Below are 27,693 nucleotides of genomic sequence, written 5' to 3'. Positions count from 1 at the left end.
CCCACCTGCCTTAGCAGACCATTTGATAGGCTCTAAGAGATGAGCACCTAGGAGGATTTCTGATGAAAGATCACATAATTTCATACACATGATATGCATGATGACTTGAAATCTGCTAGTTAGTTTGTCCTGTCAGATTTTCTCTCAACGTACCATCCAGAAACGTGGTTAATTTGAGACCATGAATCGTTTCACAGGCTCTTAAGTTTCAGCACCACAAACTTTGTCACCCTACCCCTGCCCGTAACGTGGCTTCCTTCCTGTGAAGGGACGGTGATTTACCTGTCATATATCTTGGCGATGCGCAGCTCCCCTCGCCCTTTCCTCAGACTAATTCGGGTAGTCGAAGCATGAGCGAGGATGTGGCCCCCAATGGGCTTCTTTGGGTCTGCCTGAAAGCTAAATTAGCAAGCAAATGTTGATGATTCACTGTGCAAATTCCATAGGCTAATGGTGTGATTAACTGGCAGACAAGGCGACTGAACTCAGTAATGAATAATAAATAAGCAAATAAATCAAAAGAGGACTGAAACACGCTTGCCTCAAGATAGGATGCTCAAATGCCCGGTGCAATGTTCAGTGGCATAATTGTCCTCTCATCAGACAGAAGATGCTCAAGAAATGCACGCCTTAAACTACATAGATACACTTCTCCCCAAGAAAGTAATGTGTTTTGTTTTCAATAGTTTCTGTAGTTTGTTCTCTTTATTCGAGTCACAGTGAAAGAGGCCATCATTCCAGGAATAAGCATTTACAAAAAATTACAAAAACTGAGAGAAACCTATAGGTGTCATCCTTAAATGATTCATCACACCAGAAGGGCCAATGGTCAGCCTGAAACATTTAAAGAAATGAGGAGCATACCTTCATATCAACGCCTCTGGCTCCACACAATCTCAGTTCTCATCTCTGTTAAGTATGTAACACAGATGAGAAGAATTTAACCCAAAAAAAAGGAGAAAAAGTATCTTACGTCATGGTTGCTCCTGGATCAGCGGTCATCTGATTGGTCACAAACACAGCCACGTTATATTCTGCGATAGGAAATAACGCCAAAAAGGCGGGCTAGATCAAATTAGAACTCCAAAATATTCTCACCCCCCTGGTAAGAGCAAGGCTGCTAATAAACCACACTTCAGATCACAAAGAAAGAGAAGCAAATCTTCCTTATGTCTGCTGGCTGGAGTTGGGCAGAAGACAGCCTAACTCTGCTGCTGTGTGACTTCAGCTGTAATATTTATGCAAAAAATTAGCACTTTTCAGAGTCCCACTGAACAAGTCTTTCCCAATTCATGTCTTCCCTGTTGGCTCCCTGCCCTAGGCCTCTTCTCTCTCCCTCTGTCTGTTCCCCCTTTTTTTGGTATTTACTGCATAAAAAAACATTTACTCATTCCTCAGCAACATTTCTGAGACATTCCAAAAAAGGAAGAATCCTGGTCATCTCATCATCATCTCTGAGAGCACTGCACAGTCAGCCTACTCTGCTCTCTGTGCCTTTATCTTTTTTCTTTTTTTTTTTTTTTTCTGTGTGTTTCTTGTGTATTTAGACTGTAGAAAGTGGGGAAAGGCTGAATATGTCCAGTTCCACAACCTGTCCTCTCATTTAGGACTTAACACCGTTTCTCAGAAAACTCTAAACGTTGAATTATTCCAAAGACCCCTTAATCTGTCACGTTTAAATAATTATTTTTAATTAATTTGATCTTTTTAGTTTATTTTTGGTACCTGACAGATAAGTAAAGTGAAGAAAGATTCCTGGGCCATAGTGTGATTGGGTAACACACTCAGACTACGAGGTGGTTGTGCCACCAACAACTACTGTTTCACTCCAGTCCATGTTTTCCATATTTTGCAATGTTTCCCTTACCTTCTGATATTTTTTGGAGCCTTGACAGCATCTGAGCGAGTTTCTGTTGTCGTTCAGCCAACTCTCCACGACCACTGAAATCCACACGGAAGAGTGCCATTATGGAGTCAATGATCTACATTGGAATTATGCTGGATAAGTAAATTCAGTGGGGAAAAAAAAAATATAGATTCTGAAAGCAGAAAGCATAGGAGAAAAAAAGTGTCTTGTACCAATAGCTTGAAGATACCAGCTTCCTCATGGAACTTGGCTGCAACATAGTCGAGCAATTCCATCTGATGTTCACCTGATGGGAAGTACGGTTGACAAACGAAATTAGGATCATAAAGAGCTCGGAAGCAACAAAAGCCTGAGTTTTAAAATTCCACTTCAAGTGTCTGCGCTGTTTATATTTTCACTGTCAGACATTTTAAGTCCACTGCCCATTAACAAGCTACCTCTACAATACCCAATAGTGCCTATCCTGAAGGCTTCAGTTACCACTTGCCCAGGCAACAAAGCTTCTTTGTGTAAAGCTGCAGATTAAAGCTGTGTGAAGAAAACTTTGGTATGTGTGTGTGTTGAGAGCTGAAAACCAATATAAAAGTTTTAATTCAATGTTGAATTAAATGGCACAATAAATTGTATTGCCATGTTTTCATGTTCGTATTGCATTCTGCAAATAAAAGTCCCACTTAAGATTTCCTTCAAGTTTTAATGCAGTGTCTTCTGACAGAGTGCTTGAACTGACCCTACAAAGTTCTATTCACAAAATCATAGGGGATTTCTGTACAGCATTTATGTAATTAGCTCACATTCAGGCAATCACGGTTACATTAATTGGTGTTTCTGCTACTAAGATGGTACACTGACAATCGTCATACACATAGCGTTGTCGCAGCAAACTGCAAAAGTTTCTGGAGTGCAGTGGAGCTGGAATACTTCCACTGAGCCAGTCTGCTACAGTACACCCCCAGAAACAGGAGCAAGCTTGTAACTCCTTTTGTTGGCAACAAAACAGTATTTATGATCCTCACTGGACAATCTCACCCAATAAACTGAGAACTAGTAAAATAGAAGCCTTAGGGAAAACACAAAAACAAAAACAAAACCACAGATATCATGGCAGTTGCAATGATGATCTTACTAGTATATGCACGTGCATACAGCACGTTGTCAAGTACTGCATCGTGGTCGACATTGAAGCGATCAGCAATGTCACGAAGACGGTCCGGCCGGCTGACGTTAGTCAAGGTTAAGGATTTCTCCGAGTACAAAGCCTGCTCTGAAAACACTAAGACTCCATTCCAAAATAAGTCCATGGAAAAAGAGAGCATTTATTCTGATCCTAAAGAAGACTGAGTTTTCACGCTGTCTCACATATGCTGAAGAAAGTTTTGGGCTTATGATGATAATTGGTTTGTGTTTAGGGTTTGTGGGGGGGGGGGTTGATACATAGATCAAACCTTCTATCACCTGTCATCTATCTGTCACCTCCTACCATGTACCATTACTAAGAAAGCATGCTAGATCTCAAAAAAGCAGTTAAAAATAAATCTGTATCCTAACTATTTTTTTCCAGCTTGGATTAGATCAAATGACAGAGAAACATCACTGCTTTGTGGGCCATTACACACTGTGCTCTGCAAGCTTTCTGTGTCCATCATAATGTTTTACACACAAGGAGCTATCTGGAGCCTCCTACTTGCTTAACCTCCTCACAAACCGAACTGTCTTTCCAGTTCATTGTACCTGTAGCTTTCAACAGCCCCAAAGATACAAAGTGTTTTCAGTATCAATGAAGATGATCTTTCCACCTGTGTAGCCACTCGGGCCTGGAAGCTGAGCTGTCACTAGAATGAATACAAATGTCAACATGAAAAAGTGGGAAAAATAGTTTCTTACACTATTATTATTTTTAATAAAATCTGATGAGTGTTTATCCATATCACAAAGAGCCACCAGTTTTAATCAATGTGGAAATCACTGGTATCTCAAGTCTTACTGCCAGCTTGAAAAGAAAGCCACACCACTTTCCTTTACTGGAGATCAGATTAGATTTAATTAATGGTGTCAAAATTGTGTTTAACTCAGCAACATCACTAAATCTGTACATTTTATATTGAAAATAGGTGAGGGGATTATTAATTAGTTTTTATGCACAAAACTCCCTCTTAATCCGCTGCCCAAATTAACGGTATTGATTTTGTAGTTTTTTTTTCCAGCTGTAATTCATATAATCAAAAATTCTTTGGGTATGTATCTTCCCTGAATAGTTACTGATTGTGGGTTTGGTTTCTCTGAAGCGAATAAACTGAAATACTCAATTCATTCAGTTGTAATCGTTCATGCAAAAGGATACAACTCTGCTGACTAATTTGGCCATTAGATTGTACTAAACGGAAGAGGCTCCAGTTTTCCAGAAGGTGCCACAATCCTTTTATAACAATGGGTTCATTTAAGTGAATGTTTGCCTGTCCAGTGCCTAGAAACTATAATCCAGCAGTGTTCATAGTTACAGCAGTTATTATTTACTACTATTTCTACACTGTGCGATAGCACTGAGGAACCAAAGTCCTGCTATACCTGGCACTGCCAAAGCCTTTGTTTATCCAGTTAATGTGAGCAAGTAGTATCCATTCAGTGCCCTTTCAGAATGTCATATTCAGCAAAACCTTCTGAAACCAGGAAATTAAAAACATTGCTGAGAAAGAATCTTGCCTTTGCCCTTTTCTGAGCAATGTCCCTGTCCCCCCGTAATCCGTATTTTGCTTTGCTTTTCCAGAGCTCAGGGATTGTTTATGGTCTTTTCCCTCATTATGGCTAAAGTTAAAGTATTAAAAAGCAATTATCTACATGAATTCTGTACCCAAACATAATCAGTAAGAGGTGAGTCACCAAGATCTTTTTCACTGTATTTCTAGAGATAGAAAATTCTGACTTACCTTTATATGTTGAATTTTGATACTGTGGTAAAAAATAGGCTCAGTGAAAAAAAAAAAAAAAAACAACTCTGTTTTAAGGTAGCACACTTACCACAAAGGGTGTGAGATAGCTGGGTTTTGCCTGTCCGGAACTCTATTAAATGAAGAAAAAGAAAAAAAAAAGTCATTTTTTTTCTTCAGAGTTTGCCAGATTCAGGATTTACAGCAATTAGAAACATACACGTATAAAATTCACTTCTTTTTTACCCTTTGTATCTTTCAATCCAGATATATAAATCACATAATGTACAGTTGAAATGTTTTGCATGAAATGTAGAATCTAAAATGCTTTAATTTGATCTCACTTGACTGCTAATTTAATTTCTACTTTACTGTAGAAGTTAAGTATTGCAAGGCAACTATGGAGAAGTAATAACTGAGGGAAGACAAAAAAATAATGGTTGGGTCCACAGACCAGGCCCAATTTCACTTTCAGTAAAATTATCAAGAAGTTTATGAGCTTATTCATTTCACTACATCAATTCATACAAGTCTCCAATATATCTTTTCTAAAGGGAAGACCACAGCGTTCAGCAAACTCTTATTTTTGAAGTGTTATTCACTGACTGACCAAACTTACTGTAATAATAGCTTAATTGTGAACGCAAAATATTTTATGAAATTCAATACATCCTGAGTGTGCATAAATAGAGTATCTTCTGTGTCAGTTTCATTACTGAGAAGGTACAGAGATTGCATCAGGGCATTAATAATGGTATGTCATACTGAATCAGCATGCCCCCAAGTCTAATGATTACTCATCTCATACTTAGCCTGCAAGAAAATGAAGAGAAAAAATAGGAAAACACTAAAGGAAGTGGAATCTTTATTTTTCCACTCACGCAGGTACTCGTCTTATAATTACAATGTGATGTTTGGTAGAGGTAATGCAGCTTGATTTAAAATCTAAACTATTCTGCAGTTCTTTGTCTGTTCAGTAATACTCATTTAATGTGGTTTTCTCACCTCCAAAGGCCTCAGTGATTGCCATGCTTTCAATCCCACCACCCAGAAGTTTACTGAAGAGAGAGAATTATGAGATGGTTAAGCACACAAAATCACAAGAAGAAAATTAAAAAGAATTTTTTGCAGCTTTAAGAAAAGTTATTTCTATCCTAAAACCCCTCACATCATGCATTAAGTGCAGGGCTCTACATGGTCACTGATTCACAAAAAAAAAAAAATAAACCTTCCTTAGTATGTGCAAGAGAAAAAAAGAATAGAAAGAAAAGAAATGGGAAGAAAGAAGAGAGAAAATATCCTTGAAAGACAAAATTCCATAAAAGTATCTCAAGGAAGGTCTTGAAGACTTACAACTTTGACATGAGACATGCAAGTTGTGTAACTAGGTGAAAAAGTGATGTTGCAGTCAGGATTTTTGGCTGCAAACTCTGTTTATTTACAATGACTGTACAAAGTCGGGCACCTTTGAGCCAGCAGAGGCTCTAAATGCAAGGTAATCTATATATCCTGAGTATTTGTTCTTCTATATTTTTCTGTCTCATTACAGACAATAAATATGATTACTGGAACAACTTGGCCTAAGGCAGGATTGAAGTAGAGGTAAGCTTACTCAAATTCCTGGCTGCCAGTAGAAATATGAAATACCATCTTCCGTTTTTCACTGTACTCAAATGCGGTCAGGAAGCCTGGCTCCTAAGGCAGACCAAAGAGTACATGAGACGTTTATTTTCTTTAGCCTTAACCTGTTGACAGAGTATGATATCCCACCTAGGCACCTTCTTCTCCACCCTAGCCTCAATTACACACATTGGGTATGAAAAGCACCACAGCATTTGTCTGCTTGTTATAAAGTATTATCCCTTTACAGTAATGAGCAGAATTATTTTCAAAATTATCTTGATGATGCAGTGAAAAATTCTGTAAAGAGAAACTCTGCATAGCATTTTGGAAAGGACAGCATAAATTTAAATGATCAGGAAAGTGAGTGGCTTACAATAAGCTTATTTGCGGCTTCTTTAATCTTGTCCACTTTGGCCTCTGAAAGCCCTTTTACATTGCACAGCGCCCGTCTTGTTGTCATCTGGATTCCTTTGATGGTGCAGATCCCAACTGACTTCAGTTTTTTAATATCTGCTACGTTCTGTAAAGAAAGTTCCTGTCTATGAGTACTTGTGACAGTTAACAACTAGAAGGCAAAGCAGACCTTTCAAATACTTTATTACATACTCAGCCATGTGTATTTTCATAAAGAAACAGATTTACAAGTAAACTCTTTCTTCTGCAGTTTTTCACACCCAAACAGCAGTAAATTTTGAGTAACGTTGGTGTGAGGGATCTTGGTGCAGAGACATCCTGGTGCTTTTGTGAGAAAGGCACGTTGGGTCCAGTTGTACTTACTTGTCCCCATTCTAGATTGAAGCTGGTAGTAAAGAACCAGTATGGATTATTTCAGATAGCGTGGAGCATAACCCAATAAACTCTCTCAAATTCAGTCTGTCCTTGGTCCCTCAGCACAGATAATCTGTAAACCAGGTAATCTGATCATGGATAATTGGGAGCTGACTTGCATGGGTGGTTCGAAGCGGACTATCTGCTGTGCTGTTTCTGCATGTTCACAGCAAGTCCAATGTAGAACACAAGGAACCTGCCAGATCCAACAGACACTTTGAGCTGGAGTGGACTTACTAGAGTTTTTCATTTATTGGCTACAGCACGACTTTAGTCAGCACTCTACTGACACATTTTGCCTCATCTCACCTCATTTTATGAGTCTGGCATCACTAGAAATTTAAAGGCATGCAACAGATTACTCATTAGAAAACATAACACATGAAAGATTTGGGATAATACTTCATCTTACCATCTCCAGCCAAGTTATTTCTTTAAAAAAAATATATAAAAAAAAAAATAAACAACCACACAATAAGAACTGGATGTATCCTCTGTTCATTTGAAGTGTGTGGGTGCATAAGACATAAGAAAGGAGGGGGGCTATGGAAGGAATTAGTCATGTTCTTTGGGAAGCTTGTTTCTTATCCTGTGATGTTTTTTGATAATTACATTAATAGTGATGGGCGAGGTAAAATCAATTACAAATAAAAACGACTCTTCCACCCAGAAGAATATAAAAATCAGCAACATAAAAAGCACTGAACTGTTGTTCACATAGTGTTTTTCTATTAAGACAACAAGCTACTCCTGCAAAGACCATTTTTCTAGACTGAAACTTTAATTGCATCACCCAGCTGCTACATTTCTTCAGTGGCTTTGTCTTTGTTATCACATCAAACGAAGACATTACAATTTCCTGAGTACTAGACCTGGTTGCAAAAGTTCTTGTTCTCTCTCTCACAGATGCACCTTTCACCAACAGTGTATTTACCAACCAAGGTGCTAGGATTTACACATCCTTAAACTACTGTTCAATACTACAAAGCATTCAGCAGTAGTCCTGGCTTAACATACTGACACACCTGCCCCCTTGTACCAGCTGCTTATCCTGATCCTCTCAACCCTATTACGGAGCATCTCTGTCCCAGTTATACGCCTCTGAGGTGGAAATGGGAACGGATCAGGAATGTTTAAAATACAAAACTAAAACACATTTTTTCTTCTGATGCATTTTGTATGCCTTGATTCACAAATCCAGTTCACAGGGTGGCTGCAACAACAGATGTACCCGAAGAAGCAATATTGTGCTCTAGGGATAGGAACGCTAGGCAGTGACTGCAGGCTCACAGCACCTATCAAATCATTTGAACATCAAACCACAGCCTCAGTTCTGCTTATCTGTTTGTGGCCACACTGTCAGATCTATTAAGTACTTCTCTCTCTACTCCTAGGAAAAAAAATCTAAACCCACAAAAAATAATTCTTTAAGCAAGTGAATTTAACAGCTATGGGGCATCATATGTTCACTGACACAGCTGACAATACCAGCTTCCCCTGGGGGGTAGGAATAACCACTTGGAAAGAAGGAGAAAAAAAAATGATCAGGAAACTCCTATTAAACCAGATGTGTCTCCAAAAATGCACAATGAAAAACAGCCTAAGTCATCATCCCTCTATTTTCAGGATCCTTCATACCTTAGTATCATTCTCTGCATGCTTTATTCAATATTGACAGACTAATACAGCTCCCTTCCAGCTCATGAGGTCAACCTCTTTGGTCATCTTTTTAAATTTTTAACACAAGAATCTGTGTATTTTTCCTACTCTGTCCCATGCTGATTACAGCCCCCTATCTCATTATCCTTCTGCAGAACTCTCTTTAAAACTCCCTGTCAATGAACTGCCAATAAAAAAGTCAACAATTACACTGCTGACATGCTGAGCACAGTAACTACAGCGCTGACGAATGCTGTCTCATTGTGCCTGCCATCCCTTTCTGTATCCATCTACAGTCATTTATCTTAAAGCTTACACTATTTTGGGCAAACCCAACTTCTCGTTCTGCTTCTCTAACACTGAACATTGCGATCCATGAGTCAGTCTCCTGGACAAACACATAATAACAGTAATTCAAGTAAAAAGGTGATGTTTATGTGATAGTAATGATGATGATGAAAACACTTACAGGAATTCATATTTGATGAAGAAATCTATCCACTTACTTCTCTACTTATTTATCTTTTCTTCACTTCTACTCTACTCCCTTATACTGCATTCTGAAAATAGTTTAGCAACAATTGCCACTGAGTAATTTCAAGGGAACCAAAAACGCAGGTATAATTACAGAGATTGGCAGGAACAGGAAGTAATCTATCACTCAGTTTTCAAATAAATTAACATCTGCTTGGTTTTTCAAGAAGTACTGGGTGCTAAATATTTTGAATATTTTGCCACTTTATTTAGGGATCTGGTGGGAATGAGATTTTCTGAAAATCTGTCTTATCACCAAAGGCAAAATTTGTCTTCATGTGAATGATTTAATATTCATTGCAAGGAGGAATTTCACTTATTTGTATCAATGTGTAAACACTTCTGGAAATAACATTAAAATGGCTTTACGTGGACAATTCTGTGTGGTAAAGTCATTGATAATACTTACAATTCCATGCTTTTGTAGCAGGTCAATATCCTGAAAAAAGGATTCCTAAAAAAAAAAAAAAGTTTTTTTTTTCTCAAATTACATATATCTCACTGCATGTGTTTGTAATTTGTAAATCTTGAAATTATTTCCCCTAATAATACATATCTTGTTGAACTACCAAAATAAGATAACCCACAGTAAGCCAAGAGGGCCTACACATTTCCTACCACTTTCTTCTTAAAGTGTATCTTCACAGGCAAGCAATCCTCTGCTGTGCTAATAAAACTTGTATTAAGATCATTGTCTCAATTCTTTCATCCACAGTTCTTCAGCCTTTCCAGGCTGATGACCATTCCTTGGAAGCATAAAATTAATGGCTAATCCCCTCGCATTAAGTATTCAAGTGTAAGATATAGAGCAATAATGATAATCCCATTAAAAACTGTGCATAGCTTTTGAAAGGTTAACGAAGAGCATTTGAAGAGCAAGACTGTAAAAGGACTAGGAGAATGAGATTTTCCTGGTATTAGACTGTAACAAAATTTTAAATGCATTGAACTCCCTGATGGCCTTTGGGGACATCATGTCTCTCCACAGAATTCATTACACTACAACAATACCTTCAGATATTTGCTGCACCTGTTTTTCAGTGAACCGCAAATTTACCTCATCATCCTGGTATCCTGATTCTTCTTGGACTACTTGATCCTCCATAGCCTTCATCATGAAAGAGCAGGCAATAAAGTATTGATCAGTACTGAGAAACACAAACAAAGACAGCATTGGAGGGGTATTAATTGTGTCAGTAACTGTGAAGGAACTTTTAAAATGTCCTCAAACTACACAGCCTTCCCAGTGCGTCATCATATATGGATTTAAACTTGGATTCTCTATCCCACTTTTTGTCCTACCAGACCAAAAGGAGAAAATCTATTGTGTTACTCTCTGATGAACCAATTTAGCTAGAAAGGGTTTAATTGGTATTAAGAATTCTCGTTCCCTTGTGAGAATCTTGGGTCCAAGTGTGATTTTGGAGGTGAGAATATTTTCATTGATTTATCATTAGCTGAATTTATTGCTGTAAGGAAGTTAAAGATTATATTTTTATATCAAAAGTCAGTCGAGTTGCAGATAGAACAGGTAATGGAAAAGTCTATGCAATATCTCAGCTTCCTCATCTTGTGTGACCCAAAGCTCACAAAAAGGTGCTATTGAGAAGACTACAACTTCTTAGTCATATATCTCGAGGGCACACTTCAGAGTCATATTTGTTCTCAAGTTCTTTGCTGCAATTCAGAATACCTAAAAAAGCTGAAGACATGCAGGTAATGCCTGTAAGAAGTATGCAAGCATGAAGAGAATAAAAGAAGGGTAGTAGAAATCTGAGGCTTTTATTATGCAAAAATTAAAGCTTATTTCATGGTTTCTCATGGTTAACTTGCCATGTCCACATTCTGCTATGGCTTCACTGCCCTTTTTGTGAGACTTCCATTAACAAGGCCTAGAACCAGAACAGGCACTTACCAAATAAAAAGCTCAACTAAAAAGCAGATTATTACCTCCTTAAGTTTCATAAAAGCAGGATAAATGAATAGTTCCTTACAAATATGGTCTTATAGCCCATTTTGTCAGTTTTGTGATTTTATAAATTGTTAGGTTGCTTCTGTCTTAATTGTGAGCTGCCTTCATTGCTGTAGCTACGGTTTATCAAAAGTTTTGTGAAGTGCCTCATCCAGAAGCATTTGCTTACCCATCCTTGTTAACAAAATCCATGAAAAGTATATGATGGGTTTATTATGAAAATACAAGATGGGATAATTTAGAATAAATATCTGCAAATAGCTTTTTTCATTTTTTAAACGGATACTTAAGGTCTGCTTAATTTTCTTCCAAGAGGCTTGTGTATACAGAGGATGGGAAAAGCGAGAAAGAAAATATAATGCTAGGATGATATTATTTGGGTTTTGGAGTGAATATACGATGGAGTCACTTCTGTTAGTATTCAATAGAAGTACTCCTAGAATGTCAGTTATTTCTGATAGCATCAAGATGTATTTTGTTTTTATTTCAGAAGCCTGACAATTATGGAATGAGAAGTCATGCCTTCACATCATGCTTTATACCAGTCAGAAAAATAATTACAGTAAAATAAATAAAAAAGTACTTGAAGAGATTTTTAAAACCCCAAGCTTCAAAGGATGAAGGAAGAAAAACAAGTAATGCAAAAGGTATTAAAATCCCCTTCTCCATTAAAAATATCCTTCTGAAAATGCACATAATCCTGAACTACAAGCATGGTTTAATAAGTCACAGGTTCACTCTCCTACTCCCCGTCCTTAGGCAATTGGCACCTCAAAGCAGAAAAACTAGGCAGACCCAGACACGTGCCTTCCTGCGGGCTAGAAGGAAAAATCAAGAAATTATACCACACTCTCTGAAAGCTTTAGGAATGAACAAAACCCTATTTAGTGCTGAGTCCTCCTGTCCCTGGTGTGTTGGTACAGTGAAGGCCCAGAGGATTCCAGCTGCCACTGACTGCAGTGAACTAGAAAAAAGGCTGAAAGTCTGCGACAGTGCAGCAAATACATTATGAAGTAAGGATCTTTGGGAAAAAACATGGTTTTGTGGCACCTCAGGTGCCTCAGGTGCCACAAAACCTTGTAATTACTGCCCTTGGAGCTATTCATTAGGATGCATGGGCAAGACCGGCTTGCTGCACTAGTTTGAATAGATATAGATTGTCGGTGTGACAAGCTCTTGGCCTGAGCACATACAATTGGGTTTAATAAACGTGTTTTTTTTTTTTGGACAGGAACATTGCAGCTGATTTGACAGGAGCTGAGTTGGGGCCTCCATGTTACAGGCAGCAGGATGACCCGTTCCCTCCTCCCCCTGACCTCCTGAGGAGCGCCGTGCCGCAATTCCACATTTACAAATAAACGATTAATCACATATCCACACACACATTTATTTGGCTTCTCCTCGACGTCTGCCCTTTTCGAGGGATGCAAATTCACCTTCCCAGAAAGGGGCGAGGCTCTACAGAAATCCCCTCCCCTCTGGGAAAGCCGAAATCCCCCCCCCTCAAAATGATGACCACAGTCACTGAACCGCTGCTCAGGGCCGGGCAGCTCCCTGAGGGGCTGCGACACCCTTGGGTGCTGAGGGGACCCAGCCCCGGCCGCTGAGGGAGAGCCGCGGGCCCGCCGCTAATGGCGGGACCGCCCTGAGGGCGGCGCGCGGGCTCCTGACGGGAATGGGGCTGCTCCCCTCCTCCCCTCACTAAAATACAGTTCATTTGTGGCCTCAAGCGTGTTATCTTCTAAAATTTACCGATTGTTGCGTTTGTCAACGAGGGGAAATGTTGTTTTACCCTTATTTTATGGCTGGCTTCGCGACACAGAGCGGTGGTGGGTCTGAGGGTGGGCAGTCCGATGCAGCGCAGTGGGTGCCCTACATGCGTCCCGCTACACCAGGCGCTTTTGGGGTGGGTGGCCAAAGCCCGTCAGAGGGCATCCACTTCTGAAAGCTGGAAGAGAAGTGACTTGCCTGAAGCCACAAGATAAGAAAATGAGATTGAGTCATGCACATGGCGATCTGTCATTTTAAAGGATGGGAAAAGTGCATTTTAGGATATAAGCACTTCCAGCGGCTTGCAGTCCCATCTCCTTGGAGATCCTTTTTGGAAAGCGAATGGCCTGTTTTAGTTCAGCTGTGTGGAAATAAGCTGGCAGTGCAGCACCATGCTGAGGAGGAGCTGGTGGCATCACAGGGTCGGTGCCCTTAGTTTTGGTGGACTTTCAAGTGTTATGAGGGATGAGAACACTGCCTCTTCACACGTGTTTCAAAGCACTTTGAAAATTTCCATGCCTTCTGTCTGTGAGAGGTGAGGAATACATCCAGTGTCTCTAGTATTAGCCAAAGCAGGACATTGACCAAGCAAACAAAAACATCACAACCCCTTAGCACCATCAGCACACTGCAGAAGTGCCTGCATGGCCAGCGCTTGAAAAATCAAGCTATTTATGTAAGTACTTAGATTCTAATTCTGGGTGCCTAAGGCTCTGTCTGTAGAGAGGAACTGGCTGGCACAGCTTTTGAAAACTGCATTATTCTGCAAGAGCTATTCCAGAAGAGCACTTAGGGAGGCAGTCCTTTGGCCTAAAGATAAATTCCTCCACAAAGTATGCTTTTACTCCAGGACAGAGTGCACACGCAGAGGGTAATCTTTCTGGCACTGCTGAACAGCTCTGCAACAGCTAATGCACGAGTAAACAACCTGCCCTCCATTATTCCTCTTCTTAGAAAAGCCGATGAATGCACAGAATATGAAGATCATTTTCTATCCCAAAGTGCACCTTTGGATAACCAGTTACACCCTACATCTTCAAAGCACTGTGTGATCACTAGCTGCTTGCTTGGCTCCCAGCAGATGCTGTGCAATGACTCCGCGCATTCTGTCACCTTACACAGCAGGCAAGTGACAAGGTGTCCTCATCCCTACCACTGCCTTCACTGTGCAACTCCAGCTGCAGCTCGGGCTGTGGCGAGGAGACACACCACTGCTGTCTGCATTTCCTCTCAAGTGAGATAGTCCCAGCTCAGACAAGGCATGACCCAAGTCAAACCACTGCCGCAAAATATGCAAAGTATTCAGCTGACTTCGCCATCCACACAAAACATTTTAATCCATGGTAACAGGAGGGAAATCATGTGGTTCTTCTGTTGTTTGCTTCTGGTTTTTATTTAGGTTTATATAGATCAAATGGACTAGAGTCAAATATATAAACTAATGCCTCCTCTGAACTTTCAAGCTGGCAGTATGCCTGTTTCTAGTCAGGACAGAATTATCTGATATCTGGCCTTCCAGAATGTAACACATCAAGATTCAGCCTTCAAGAGCACACATTTATGTCTGAATTGTTTTGGAAAAACTGTGCCTTGTGGTTTCCATAGGAATATGTTTCACATACAGTTTGTTTGAGATTAAAACATTCCTGTGGCACACCTGGAGCTTCAGAATGGCAGAATGCTCCTGGGCAAAGACACAGCAATTTCTTCATATTCTTCAGCTCTCCTATCTCTAGCAGCATTTGTGGTTTTTTGTTTGTTTGTTTTGTGTAAAGTTGAAAATAAATTGGAGATTTATGTACAGGAAACAATTCTGTCTATGTTTTCTTTCTCTATGGTCAAGACCAAGAGGAACTGCTAAAGCTGGATGTACAACAGTTCTTGGGATAGGATTGGCAAGATATCAGATCAGCCAAGCTTCATAGACCAGACTGGAGATCCAAGACGGTTAAACTATTAAATGGAGACACCTGGAAGGAACAGGGTTGGTATTGTGGAACTGGGTGATGTTTAAGTCTTTAGAACTTTAGACAAGGCCTTGACAAAATACTGAACACCATGCTGTTGGGACTGATCTGGAATTAAAAAGTCATAAATTTTGCTATCATTAATTTACCTTGAGTTAATCATTAAGGATATGGTATAAAATTAAAGATCTCTTCTGCGTATCAGGATGTCCAGTCCAGACTTGGTTCAGCATCAAAACTCTAGAGGAAATGATGAATTAGGTGGTTGTGTCCATTGATATTAAAGAGATGCCAGTTGAAGTCAAGACCACAACAGGCTGGCTATGACTGGAAAAGAAAAGATGCCAAAGAGAACTTATTAATATCAAAAAAACAGATGAGATTATTCAAGCACAGTTATTTTTCTGAGTGAGAAAGAAATAATCCATAAGTTCGTAAACTATACAAATACAGTAAGCGACAGCAGTCCAAGCACCATAAGCTTCATTTTCTTTGTGATAATTTTAATAGATGATTGTGAAATAAGTATTTTTTTTAATGTATAATAAAGGATGTTATGAAAAGAATACAAAATGCAGACTGGAATAAACAAGGCCACATTTAAGCTTTGCAAAATCTAAACCCAGTTAACAGTCTTTCTGGAGCCATGCATCAATATATCATTGGCAGAGTCCATCAAAAAGTCAAAGGATGTAAGAAAGGCTTTCATTTTTGAGAATGCACATTCTCAAGATTAAAAACAGGAAATCAATAATAGACAACACCAGGGCTGAAAGGGACATCAGGAGATAAGCTAGTTCAAAGCAGAATCAACTAACTTTGGCAGATGTTTGCTTGCCTGGAGAGGCTGTGGATTTTCTTTGACCAGAGGTTTTTTGTTTTGTTTTGTTTTTGTTTTGTTTGTTTTTGTTTTTTGTTTGTTTGTTTGTTTGTTTATTTGAGAAAGAACCAGACAATTTCAGCGCTTGACTATCCTTGCCATTACCCTTGAACTTCATTATTCACTTAATAATGCAATTTTGTTTGTAAAAATGTGCAATATTCTTTGAGCTACCTTCTCGTTTTAAAAGGTCAAGTAACTGTGACTAACTCTCGCATTCTCATGTCTTCTGCCACAAAAGAGACAAAATCCCAGCACAGTAAATTCTAAAATAATTGCCCAAAGCTGATGCATCACCTGGGCTTGTTCGTACCTGCTCACCCCTTTTGGGGCTAGAGAATTGTAACCACATAGTTCTGTAACACAGTATTGCCATTCCCAGTTTTAGGGTGAATTTGCAAGGCCTCAGGAGCGAGGTTTGCAAGGCTTGCTTTCTGTGAACTTCTGCTGACCCTTTCGTAACTTTGTTTTACTTGGTTAGCTGGGACAGCAGTTTCCATAATTGACCAGGTGTCTGTGGCTAATTTGTTTTGCTTCTGCTTATCTGTGTTGTACAGCCATCAATTTATAAAAATAGCAGTAACAAGCAGTTATTATGTAGAATGAGAGATTTACAGCTAGCACAATGATGTAGCGTGGAGAAACACAGGCCTGATATGATAGCAGAGGCCTTGAAAATTGCAGACAAGATGGGATGCAAAGGAGTACAGGCAAGTGATGATAAGAGGCAGGGCACAGGCTTGGCATTGGAGAATTGGTGGCTATAAACAGCTCACTGGTGATCAGTCAAAGAAATGCAGGCCTGGAGCTGGACAAAACTGGATTTGGTAGAAACAAAGAAACAGTATCTAACATACATAATATGCACTGTGCATAGCAAAATGAGATGTAATGTAAAACCACTGCCATGAACATCATATTTCTCCCAGCGAAGGACTCCGGGTGGGACAACTCTCTGCAACATTCCCCACACACACCAGAATGTAGCCACCAACCTTGCAACCCACAGGAGCAGTGGAAGAGGGAGTGAAATACAAGGAAAAGGGATAGAAACCAAAAAGTGTGTTACGATTTTATAGAAGGACTGTAACTGCATTATTGCTCTTTCTGTAAGTTACAGCTGGATCAATAAACATTAGACTCTTAAGATTTCACTTATACTAACAATAAATTCTTGGCTTTGCATTAAATGTACTTCCTCTTTGTCCATAAACAAGATTCTGAGCATAGCAGTGTGTGTCCCTAATTAGTGGCTGACATACCCACTGCTAAATTTCACTGGTGGCTGATAAACTAGAAGAAGCTCGAGGACTGCCTCAGCTAACAAGCAGACCAGTACCAAAACAGACATGGATTAAGCAGTCATCCTGGCTGTAGCTTAAAATTCAGTCTTTTAAAATCTATCACTGAACACGTATCTAATTATGCTAACATATTAAAAATAAATAAATAAATTAATTAATTAAATTAAATTGTAGCATTGAAAAAAAAAGCAGCCTTTTTCATTTTTAACAAAATAATTTGTCCTATGAGGAGGGCTGCTGCTGCGACCTTCTGCAATTTATCAATTTCAGAGTGAAATTCTGCACAAAATCTTTGTTACAAGGAACAAAATGCAGTTGCGGAAATATGCTACTCTGAATCATGAAATGACTACTTTGGGAGATACAGGCCTTTTTTTACATTGGGAGAGCTTTCTAAATAGCTTTTGCAAATTCCAAAATAACTGCTCTTGACTAACTCCACACATGGAGATTTTTGCTCTGGAGTAAGTGCACGTTGTTCTACTTTGGCTTAATCAACTTTATGATAAACAGGAAGAACAGGCTAATTATGGAATAAGACTGCCTACATATGTAGCTAAGTGGGAAGGGTAATTGCACGCACTTACATACATCTTTGGTCATTTGTGTTAACCTCTAAGGTCAGATGAATTTTACCACCGCTTTCTTCATCCTACTTTTATTTCCTATGAAATCGTTACCAGTCTTCAAAAAGTCACTGCCAATGCTACTGACAAGCCTGCATTTGAATTAATGCTCAGTCACAGAGCTGGTTCAAGTCTGTGGGTGAATCATCTTCATCTCACTCAAGTAAAATGGCAGAATTGACTCAATCTTCATCAAAAGTCACCTGAAAGAGTTACAACAAGAAAATTGCTCACGGATGGGCCTACCATGTGGCAGGACACAGGACTGCATGTATATTCCTCGCACCAAAGGAATTCTGACTCCTAAGACAAACAAACTGGAAGTACTGCAAATATTGTCTTAACTGTTATGGCCAAAAAAGTCGATGCTTCTCTAACTTACTCACATATCAGCATTGAAAATTATTCTACATTAGACACAAAATAAAGCAGCTTAATCCATCAAACACAGAAGAGCAGAGTTTTTCAGTGCTACAGCTAAAAAAAGTATAATTTATGGAATGTTTTTTCCTTTAATATATCCCAGCTCGCAGCTCGCAGAAGCCGAGCGCTTCTGTTGTCAAGCAAGTTGAATAATGACTTTGAGTACACTGCTCTGTTTTGTACTGAGGGCAGCATTTTCATTGGCATGGTTCAGAAACAAGAATGTATTTAATGTACAGCTAATAATAATAATAATAAAAAAAAAGTTTGATTTCCAGGTTACACAAGAATTTACTGGTCACATCAAGAAATGACATTTTACAAGAAAGATATTTTTAAAATCACACTTGGAAGAGGTTCAGCACTGGTATTAGAGACATTTCTTCTTAAAAAAGAAATACAAAAACCAGAACACCCCACAAGCTTTGAGGAACTTCTACTTTTGAAAAACAAATGATTTTCGCAGTGTTTCTAGTGTTTCTTCATACTTGATGAGTCTGGAAAAGTTAAGGCTTTCTAGCTCAGCTTCTCAGCTGGCAGCAGCTTTTCTTCTAAACCAGCCACACTGCAGAACTAGATGTGCTCTTCTTTTGGCCAGTTTTCTACTCTTGGCTTTGCTGCTCCTTCTGCAAGTGAGTTTGTATGTAAACCACAGAAAAAAACAATCTTGCTCCATTTGTATTCCATATGTTTGCCAGGCTAGTGGCCAGAAGAGATCATGAGCAGTTTCTTTTCAAATTCTAAAACGTGGATAGGCATTGACTGCCTCATCGCAGTTATTTTCAGCTTAGAATAACATTTAGAACACTCAGAAGAATTGTAGCCGGCTTAACATACCGTGCTTCCTTGATTTTGCTATACATAAAGCCTTCATTTGCAGTGATGGCCCAGCCAATAATTATCTCCAGTCTTGCACCTTTAAAATTCAGTGATTGATTAACCAGATTATTCTTGTTTCATCCCTTGCTCGAATTTCCTTGGATTATCATGGTTTCTTTACCAGCCTTAATGGAAGTGTGTCTGCTTCTTAAACATTTCTCCTGTCTATACCTCAAAGTAAGTTTATATGCCCTCCTCCTCTGAATTTGGCTGAATTGATGATTATAAGTGGCATGTAATAGTCTCTGAAACTCAGTACAGGTGCACAAGTCCCACTAAGTTCAACAGCAAACTGGCGATAAGAAGCTGATGAGAATAACAACCATCTTCTACCCCAGGCATTTGTGAGGACAATGACTGAGTGACCTTGAAGGAACTCTATCGAAAGTAAAAGCATCTGCAAATCGACTCAGGAGGCCGAACTACCCAGGCAGAGGACTTTTCTGGGTGTTCCTTCAGGAGGAAGTTATGTATATTTGATAGAAAAAAAGACAGGGAAGGAAATTCCAGACACTGTTGGAATAAATACGCAGCATATCGTTCATCACCAAACACAGTATTAAAATTCCTAAAGAGCAAATACTGGAGGAAGCCTATTGAGAAGGACAAAAATGCTACAGAATCCTGAACTATCATAATTGCAAGACTAAAAACACAAAACATTGTTTAAAATCTCTTAGAGGACCTGCTTCCAGACAAAGGAAGGAAGTCCTCTCACCCATTCTTAGGATGATGGACGGTTCTAACAGGGAACAGGGAAGGGACCTTACTGGCTTAGGGACAGAATCTGTGGAGATAAACTGACAAAAAAGCAACACTAAAAATTGCAAAGCAATCCTACTTCCATACTCCCTGTATGCGAGCAACTGCCCTTGAGGATCTTTCTGTATTTGCACGGCATATGTGGATGCCATCAAAGAAGACGAGCTATGGCAGCAGGAGAAAGAAAAATTCACTCAACCAACCACAACATCTTCCATCCTTCTCCAAACACTTTATCACCTCTCTAGGATGACGTGCTATTTTTAGCCTTCTAGTTTTCAGCATATGTTGAGACTGCTTCCAAACGCTTTCTTTCTGATCCTTTTCCAGCTCTGCGTCTTGGGTCTGGAGGTCTGAAATAAATACTGAGTCTGGATTGCCCTCATTTAGCATGTGCCAGTGGACCCAGTACCCAAGGAAGTATTTGCACTAATTAGACACACACAAGAGGATATCCATGCAAGCAGCTCCGATGGGTTCCAGCTATCTAGGACTGACAAACACATACATATGTATATGTACACGCACCCTCCTGCTCCTCATATGGGGAGGACACATTACAGCAGAGCAAAGACATTCAGAGCAGCAAGCCTGCAAAGTCTTAGTGAAATAAGATACGTTTTACCTTTTCATCCCAGTTCTATGCCTGGAAAAGTCACTGTTTAATACTTTTCCTTGTTTGGACTTAGAGGACTTTGCTTCCAAGGCATGATGAGGTTGGTATTTGCTAGAAGCTTGTCCACGTCATAGTTCCTTCAAGAAAAAAAAAAAAAAAAAAAAAAAAAAAAAAAAAAAAAAGCAGAAGAAAAGTTTGAGTCATTTACCAGATTGGTGGGAATAATGCCTTAATTTTCATGTATTCTCTTTAAAGAGCCTAGCTCATCCACAAGTGAGACATAACTGTTTCTAGGGTAAAATACAGCATCCACTAGTGCTGGCAACACCACGCTGCAGTCATGTGAAGAGGAATCAAAACATCCTCTCCTGCTGAAGCTGCTGGAGAAATTTCAGGGTGGTAGAAGGCAATTACAGGCTTGGAAAATAGCTGTGACACCAGGATAATGCCTCCATCTCGTAAAAAATAACTGATTAAATTATACCATAAATGCCTAACATTGCTGAAGTCAGCTGTCTCCAACAGAAGCAAATTTGGAGATAGCCTCCCTCGAGATTTATTGAGTCCATAAATTCCTTTAACAAAATTAATAAAGCACAACACGCTCATCTTCTCAGTTTCAATTTGCAGGTCTCAGAAGAAAAGTGGCACTAGCATCACATCGTTACTGTATTTCTTTGAGTCAGTTTAATAAGCAAATTAATCCACTCCAAATACCCATTCCCTGCGCAGTTACTCAGTGAAATCTGTTTCCCCCTTGCTGCTCCACGATGACAAAGCGGTGTGGGTGAGAAGTCTTCTCCTAACACTCTGTAATGGCAGGACCCTGGCTGTGGCTGGACAAATTGACACGTTGGCAGCGTGCAGTTCACTTGGATGATTTTTAAATATACACAAAGGGTTTCCAAAGGATAAAAGTGACCTAGAGCCTGGCATAATTGCTGTAAAAGTGCATGTTACAAGAACAAAAAAATACACTAAACTATGTGCTTGGTCAAGAGAAACAGAAGTTGTTGCTTCCACTTGCTGGCAGGCAGGACAACACAAACGTTCATTACAAAAATATGTAGAAATCAGCAAGATGCAAGCTGATCTTGAGCACAGCACAGCTCTGTGTGCTGTGCTCAGAGTAAGCGTCCTCTGCAATAGCACTGAATATAAGAGAAAATGCCTGGCATACTTTATTTTGGACTTTAAGGAGAACGATTTGATCTCTTGCCAGCTTTTTTTCTAGGGGGTTGGATTTAACAGAATGAGCAGACCTTACGACTGATCACCCATTTCTTTTCCACTTTTTCAGCATACAATACAAGAAAAATATACACATTATTAAATTCAATTTAAGAACAATATAGTTCAACGTATTTCCAAAGCATCTCTAGAGAAATAAATGGCTGTCAGCACCGACTTCGAATGCTCTCACTGGCTTCTGTATCAGGTTCAGCATTCCTAGCCTCCTATTCAATGCAGCCTCTGTCTACATTTACCACTGCCATTCCTTCCACTGCTCACACTTTTTTCCATCCTACTTTGCCCAAATAGCCTTCTCGCACTTTTCTCCTTCTGCCTTACTTTATTTGCTCTCTATGCTGAGAACTTTTCCCTTCCTTATGCGACAAATAGCCATCTTTCATTTCTTCTAAAACTCTAACAAAACCATGACTGATAAGAACAGTGAATTTCTGCTAGACATTTTAAAGAAATTTGTGTCCAAGCACAGTGGAAATGTCCTTGCATTATTCCATCATACAAGTAATTCAGGTCCCAAGATTTCAAAACAATTAAATCAGAAGCTCCTAATTAAACAGCCAAAACTTAATTGCCAGGCACCTGCATTAGCTGCAAAATAAATGGTTATTATGGAGTATTTTTGAAAACATAACTACCTCTATAGGTGACTAAATACCGAACTAGGATATTTGTTTCAGAAACCACAATCTTTTTGTTGTTGTTGTTGTTTTTTACTGACTTGATCATCCTTATTTGCAACCTGTTGAACGCTGGCTCACCTGTCTCAACTTCAATTACAAGCTTTCCCGTGTCCTGCACAAGGCTTGGCATACTGACATGACTCCCAACAACAAGTTATCGCCACCAGTTGTTTGATCTTGGAACCGAAGTAGCACATTACTTCACCAGTGGATGAATGAATGTATTGTGGAAAGAGCCTGCCTGCTCACCTGTGACAATCTCGCTTTCTCTTGGACTGACAAGATCTAAACCTTCAGGGACTCATTTTCACCTGCTTTTATTTCCAAAATGAATCAAATTACATAGACACGTGAGCTAGGAATAAGTACCTAAGTACAACACCTCCTCCCTCGCAATATTAAATATGAGATTCTTCAAAATATTGAAGCGCTTGGTGCATAAGTCAAAACTGAGAATTGTTTTTCCCATGTCACGTTCTTCGTTTACTTCTTTTCAGAAGGAAATATGTACTGTAATTTGGCTGCAGACCACAACAGAGACAATGAGCACTGCCTGTGGAAGGCTGACCTATGATGAGAGTCCCTAGATAACCAGCAAAGCAAAGCTGCTGTCGGACATGTGATGGAAATTAGTAAGACCAAACTTAGAAAAGAAAAAAACTCCTGAGGACTTTAGGGGATCCTTTCTTAACGGTTAAGAAAAAATTCATTTTTTACATCAGCTGACAGACAAACTGATCCAAAACAAAAAGAAACAAACCTGTCAGTAATAGGAACAAGACGAAGAAGTCAGCAGTGGATTCTTCCAAAGAAAGCCTTAGTTTCTGTGACACATCCACTTGGTGGCTGCACATCTTTGCAAGCATTACATTACATTCTTGCAGGGAGTGCTTATTAGTCTTCTTTGGACTGCTCGTCATCTTGAAGGAATGCGGGGAAAGGAAGGAGAATGAAAAACAGTTCATCGGTTTTGAATCCAAGACTCAGAAACAAGTTTATGCAGAGAGCACCCTCCACAATGTCTATTTTGCTTGGACATGCAACACAACCATCATTTTCATTTTGGATGCTACATTCACAGTTTGTATTTTCAGCGTTCTTCCCCCTGTGAATCAACAAAGATCCTGCTTTACCACTAGAAAACACAGCAGCACCATCCAGCTATTTATGACAGCTGTTGAGCTGTCAAGAATACTGCATGTGGCCCTAGTAGGTCTCACATTTGCATCCCTTGCTACCCCAGAGAATGATGCAAAAATAATAATTAAAAAAAATTAGTGCTGAACATACTGTAGTACCTGGCCTTCACAGGTCTCTTAGACATGGATTCTAAATCTTGGATGTTTCTAAATAGTTTCACCCCAGGCTACTTCAGGTTTTCTGTGAGCAGTCATGCATTCCCCTAAAACCTGAAAAGCTCCTTCAACTACATACAAGCTTACAGCAGACACCAGGTATGGAAAGGACTTTTGGGGCCACACAGTCCATTCCCATGGTACTGTAGACACCAGATAATGTAAACCCTTCATTATTTCTAATTTTGCTTTTGATAAAAGCCAGCCCACAGACATGCCTTTTTAACAAAAAGAATTGGAGTAAGACCTATAGGCCAAGGGAGCCTGGGGAGAAAAATGACCACGTTGTTTGAACATTAAACTCGTAGAGAGACTAGGGAGAGCCGGTTACCTCAGTGTTCTCACTACTTACTACTTTACTGTCTTTGGTGATAGCAGGTTGTTTGTCTTGATTTTCCATTTCCAATTGGGAGCAGTCCCAGTCAGTGTAGCTCTTGGCATTGCCAGTGTGCCTAAGTGGAGAGAAAGAAGGAATAGTGAATGAACAGATACTTGGTACTTTTCTGTACAGTGTGCTAAACATACTAAGCTTCCCATTATCCTGTGATGCAGTAGCACTTAGACAAAGCCCAGCTGATGGCCATCTAAGACATGAGATAAAAATAAGCAAGAGACAATGAGAATGAGATGAAAGACAGGGAAGCAAGCAAGGAGTAGCCAGGTAGAACAGTTTGGTTGAGCCTCTTCAGAGGCCTGGGAAATTTCTATACAACATCATGACCTTATAGCCACTTTTCATGTTTCTAGAGCCGAGGATACATGTCATGCACGTTAGTACATATAAGAAAGGCCTACATAAATAAATATGAAGGCATATGTGCAAATTCAAGGAAGGAGGGAAAAGATGGAGACTGAAAGACAAGGGATAACTCAATTTCCAGCTCACAGCTTGCTTAAGCTGCCTTTCCTGACAGGAACAAAGCCACTCTCATCTATCATCCATTCTGAAATTACACTGAAAAGCTGTGTCTTGAATTCATCAATACTGAAACATGATCTTGGGAAACCAGAACTGAAGTAGATGTACAAGGCTCAACTCAGCAATGAAGGGAAAACCTAGGGTTTAAGGGAAGAAAGATGACAAATCCATGTAGTTTTTATTTGAAAGATCACTGTCAGACTGTTCTTTTGGATGACAAACTCCATATTTCTGCCAGAGGCATAACTGAAGCCTTGAACAGCCAGCTCAAGTATCAATACACTGTTATCAGTTCACTAGTTCAGACAAACCTCCGATTGTACGATCTGCATGACCTGAAAGCATACACACTCTTTATTTTGGATTAAGTAACAACTGAAGTTTCAATTGATTCAGAGCCTATAATTAAATAGAATTGTCATATTTAGCAAAAGAAGAATTAAAACATTTCTCCCTCTCCTTTTTTATTTTAAGGAAGGTGATGTCAGCAAGAGAGAACAATCAGATAGTTTGCTATTTAGAACCTTCAGGAGACAGTAAAAGCCCTCTGTGAGAAGAAGAAAATGAAGAACCCAAGAATAAGTAATAAGCTCAGAGCGAAGGCATGTGTGTTAGGTGAAGGTATATTATTTGGGTAAGACATAGAGGGCAAAAATGAGTGACTAGAAATCAGAACAGTGCTTTTCCCTCATTTGAATATTTTCTTTATAAAACTTTATTATCCAGAAGACAAAGGCATGAACTTTCCTGGTTATCACTTGGTGATTTAATTTAAGGGTAACACCCATTACACCTCCGTGTCTTCAAAAGTCACAGTACAACGGATGATTGCATATTAGGATCCCTGTAAGAATCAATTAATAGATGCCTACACATCACTGTGAAAGTCTCTATAGAATAAGTATTAGTTCCAGACTGCTCCTGTGATGATGGATTTCTGCATCTCATTTTACTGACTGTTTCCTCTGCCTAGCTATACACATTTTAGTGAGGGCCTCCTGGTGGTGAAAACTGTGACAGTCAAAGAGGAGGAAAGTTTGCAGTGAGGTGAGACAGCTGTCCTCTTATCTCTTGAGCTGACTATAATGAAAAGAGAAACAGAAAAAGAGTTGTTTGCTTCATCAATAAAATATAGGTGAGATACATAGTCTGATATCTACGATGCTAGAAGAAAGGGCTTAATTAACTGCAGAACACTGAGGTAACAAATTACCTCACTGCTGAAGAAATTAATTGGGCATGAAATTAATTTCATTATATATATTAAAAAGAAGTATAGGTTTTACACTCAGTCTACTCAGTCTTATTTAGCCCACCAGTGAATACAGCAAGCTTCAAGCAGCAATAATTAAAATGAATGTTCTCTTTGACATCAGAATAAGCCTGGATTGTCTAAGTTCACTAGTCGGTGGAGTTTCTCTCTAATTGTTGATATAACAGAACAATTTTACCTCAGTGTATATGAAAAAAGGCAAGAGAAACACTGTGGAGTTAAAAGAGTCTCTCAGATCATCTAAGCTGTATTGATTGCATCAATTCTGCATTGATTGCAACCTGTAAAAAACCTGAAGATGCTCCAAATTAGGCCACCAAGAATAGCTTGAACCTATTCCACAACTTCTACGCTGTCATTTGCTACAGCCCCATCTTTCATCCTGTCACTCTCTCAGCCTTCCACCAGATTTCCAACGACGTCTTCATAAAAAGAGACGCGGTTTCCTTACATGATGACTGCAGCATGCAGGTTCCTCAGTGTTCAATAAGCTTTTGCAAATCCTAAGCGATCTCCATACTCATTGTGCTGAGAGGTAAGACTGCACTAGGTGTTCCCTTCCCCACAAAGTGACAGGCACAGAACACGGCGCTGCACCATAATGCTTTTAACACATCTAAAGTCACGTGTCAAGCTATCCCTTGGCAGGAGAACAATACAATATATTGAGAGGCAACGCTAAAAATAGCAACGGTCAGTTCATCCCAATAACTACCTGATATAAGTGGAGATAAAAACACCGAAAGCTGTTGCCAGGATAGCCTGAGAGGTTGGTGCAGCGAGGAAATTCCACGGCATTTTTCGAGGAAATTAAGTCTGGCAAGAAATGAAATTTAGTAAAAACATGCAAAGGAAGAAAGATTCCTGAAGTAAATCATTCTCAAAGTCAGACACTGAACCTCTTTCTCTTGCTCTCAAACTTCTGGAGCTTTCTAAACTCTAATTCACGAGCCCTACGGCCTGTAAAAGGCTCCCCGTACAAACCAGCATCTGTGTGCACGGCCGTGAGGTGTACAGAAATACGCGTTCATGTCACACGCCAAGGTGGTGGGGACAGGCTGCCTGCCTTTCTCTGAGCCTGCCTTTGTCAGAGGGTCACTGCGAGGCCCTGGATAAACGGGACTGCTTCATTTTGTACTAGTCATGATGCATTACTACAACACTCATCCTGCCTAGTGCAAGAACTCTCATGCACAACTGTATAACACAGTTTTTGTTATTATACAGAATACATTTATTTACAATTATTATACAGAATACGGCATTCCTCTAGGAAGGGGAACGTGACTACCCTTACAGAGCTGGCAGGGCCCGTTTAAAGCCTGCTCACCCCCTCCAGTAACAACCTCCTTGAGCTTTATAATGGAAATATAGGTGCCTTTGAGCCTCTCGTGGCATTTCTTCTCCCATCTGGAGCTCTTCTGAGCATTTATTTGGAAATCCAACACTTTCAATGCCTTTAAGAACAGTTTGGGGGGGGGGGGGTAAGAAAACAAGCATTAAGAGCTGAGATCCTCGTTCCTGCGCGGTCTCTGACCCACAAGCACACATTTAGGGGCAGGTTTTCCGTCCCATAACTAA

General features: G+C 39.6%; 1 protein-coding gene across 14 annotated transcripts in view; it reads right to left on the bottom strand.

Moving 5' to 3' along the window:
* The window catches only part of DMC1 (DNA meiotic recombinase 1), a 30,167-nt gene that overhangs the window by 2,223 nt on the left and 251 nt on the right, over positions 1-27,693 (bottom strand). Inside the window, exons 2-19 of one of the 14 annotated variants that reach the window (XM_072037536.1) lie at positions 26,828-26,928; positions 24,273-24,372; positions 23,326-23,485; positions 20,644-20,771; positions 20,259-20,371; positions 15,294-15,471; positions 10,493-10,583; positions 9,845-9,889; positions 6,788-6,934; positions 6,404-6,486; positions 5,797-5,849; positions 4,883-4,924; positions 3,627-3,699; positions 2,994-3,085; positions 2,080-2,153; positions 1,868-1,982; positions 974-1,034; positions 283-399 (exon numbers count right to left, since the gene is read on the bottom strand). In XM_072037536.1, the coding sequence (XP_071893637.1) occupies positions 283-399; positions 974-1,034; positions 1,868-1,982; positions 2,080-2,153; positions 2,994-3,085; positions 3,627-3,699; positions 4,883-4,924; positions 5,797-5,849; positions 6,404-6,486; positions 6,788-6,934; positions 9,845-9,889; positions 10,493-10,583; positions 15,294-15,307 (1,007 nt within the window). In that variant the 5' untranslated portion in view covers positions 15,308-15,471; positions 20,259-20,371; positions 20,644-20,771; ... (1 more) ...; positions 24,273-24,372; positions 26,828-26,928. Of the gene's footprint in view, positions 1-282; positions 400-973; positions 1,035-1,867; positions 1,983-2,079; positions 2,154-2,993; positions 3,086-3,626; positions 3,700-4,882; positions 4,925-5,796; positions 5,850-6,403; positions 6,487-6,787; positions 6,935-9,844; positions 9,890-10,492; positions 10,584-12,600; positions 12,716-12,789; positions 13,125-13,159; positions 15,269-15,293; positions 15,472-17,915; positions 18,158-20,258; positions 20,372-20,643; positions 20,772-23,325; positions 23,486-24,272; positions 24,373-26,827; positions 26,929-27,442; positions 27,570-27,693 lie in introns of those variants that run through there. The other 13 variants (XM_072037537.1, XM_027450667.3, XM_027450645.3 and 10 more) reach the window with 13 other exon arrangements.

The sequence above is a fragment of the Anas platyrhynchos genome, chromosome 1 (assembly GCF_047663525.1).
Source record: "Anas platyrhynchos isolate ZD024472 breed Pekin duck chromosome 1, IASCAAS_PekinDuck_T2T, whole genome shotgun sequence".
In the NCBI taxonomy this organism is placed as follows: domain Eukaryota; kingdom Metazoa; phylum Chordata; class Aves; order Anseriformes; family Anatidae; genus Anas; species Anas platyrhynchos.
Note: the sequence above shows the minus strand (reverse complement) of the source record. Positions and strands in the feature narration are given on the sequence as shown.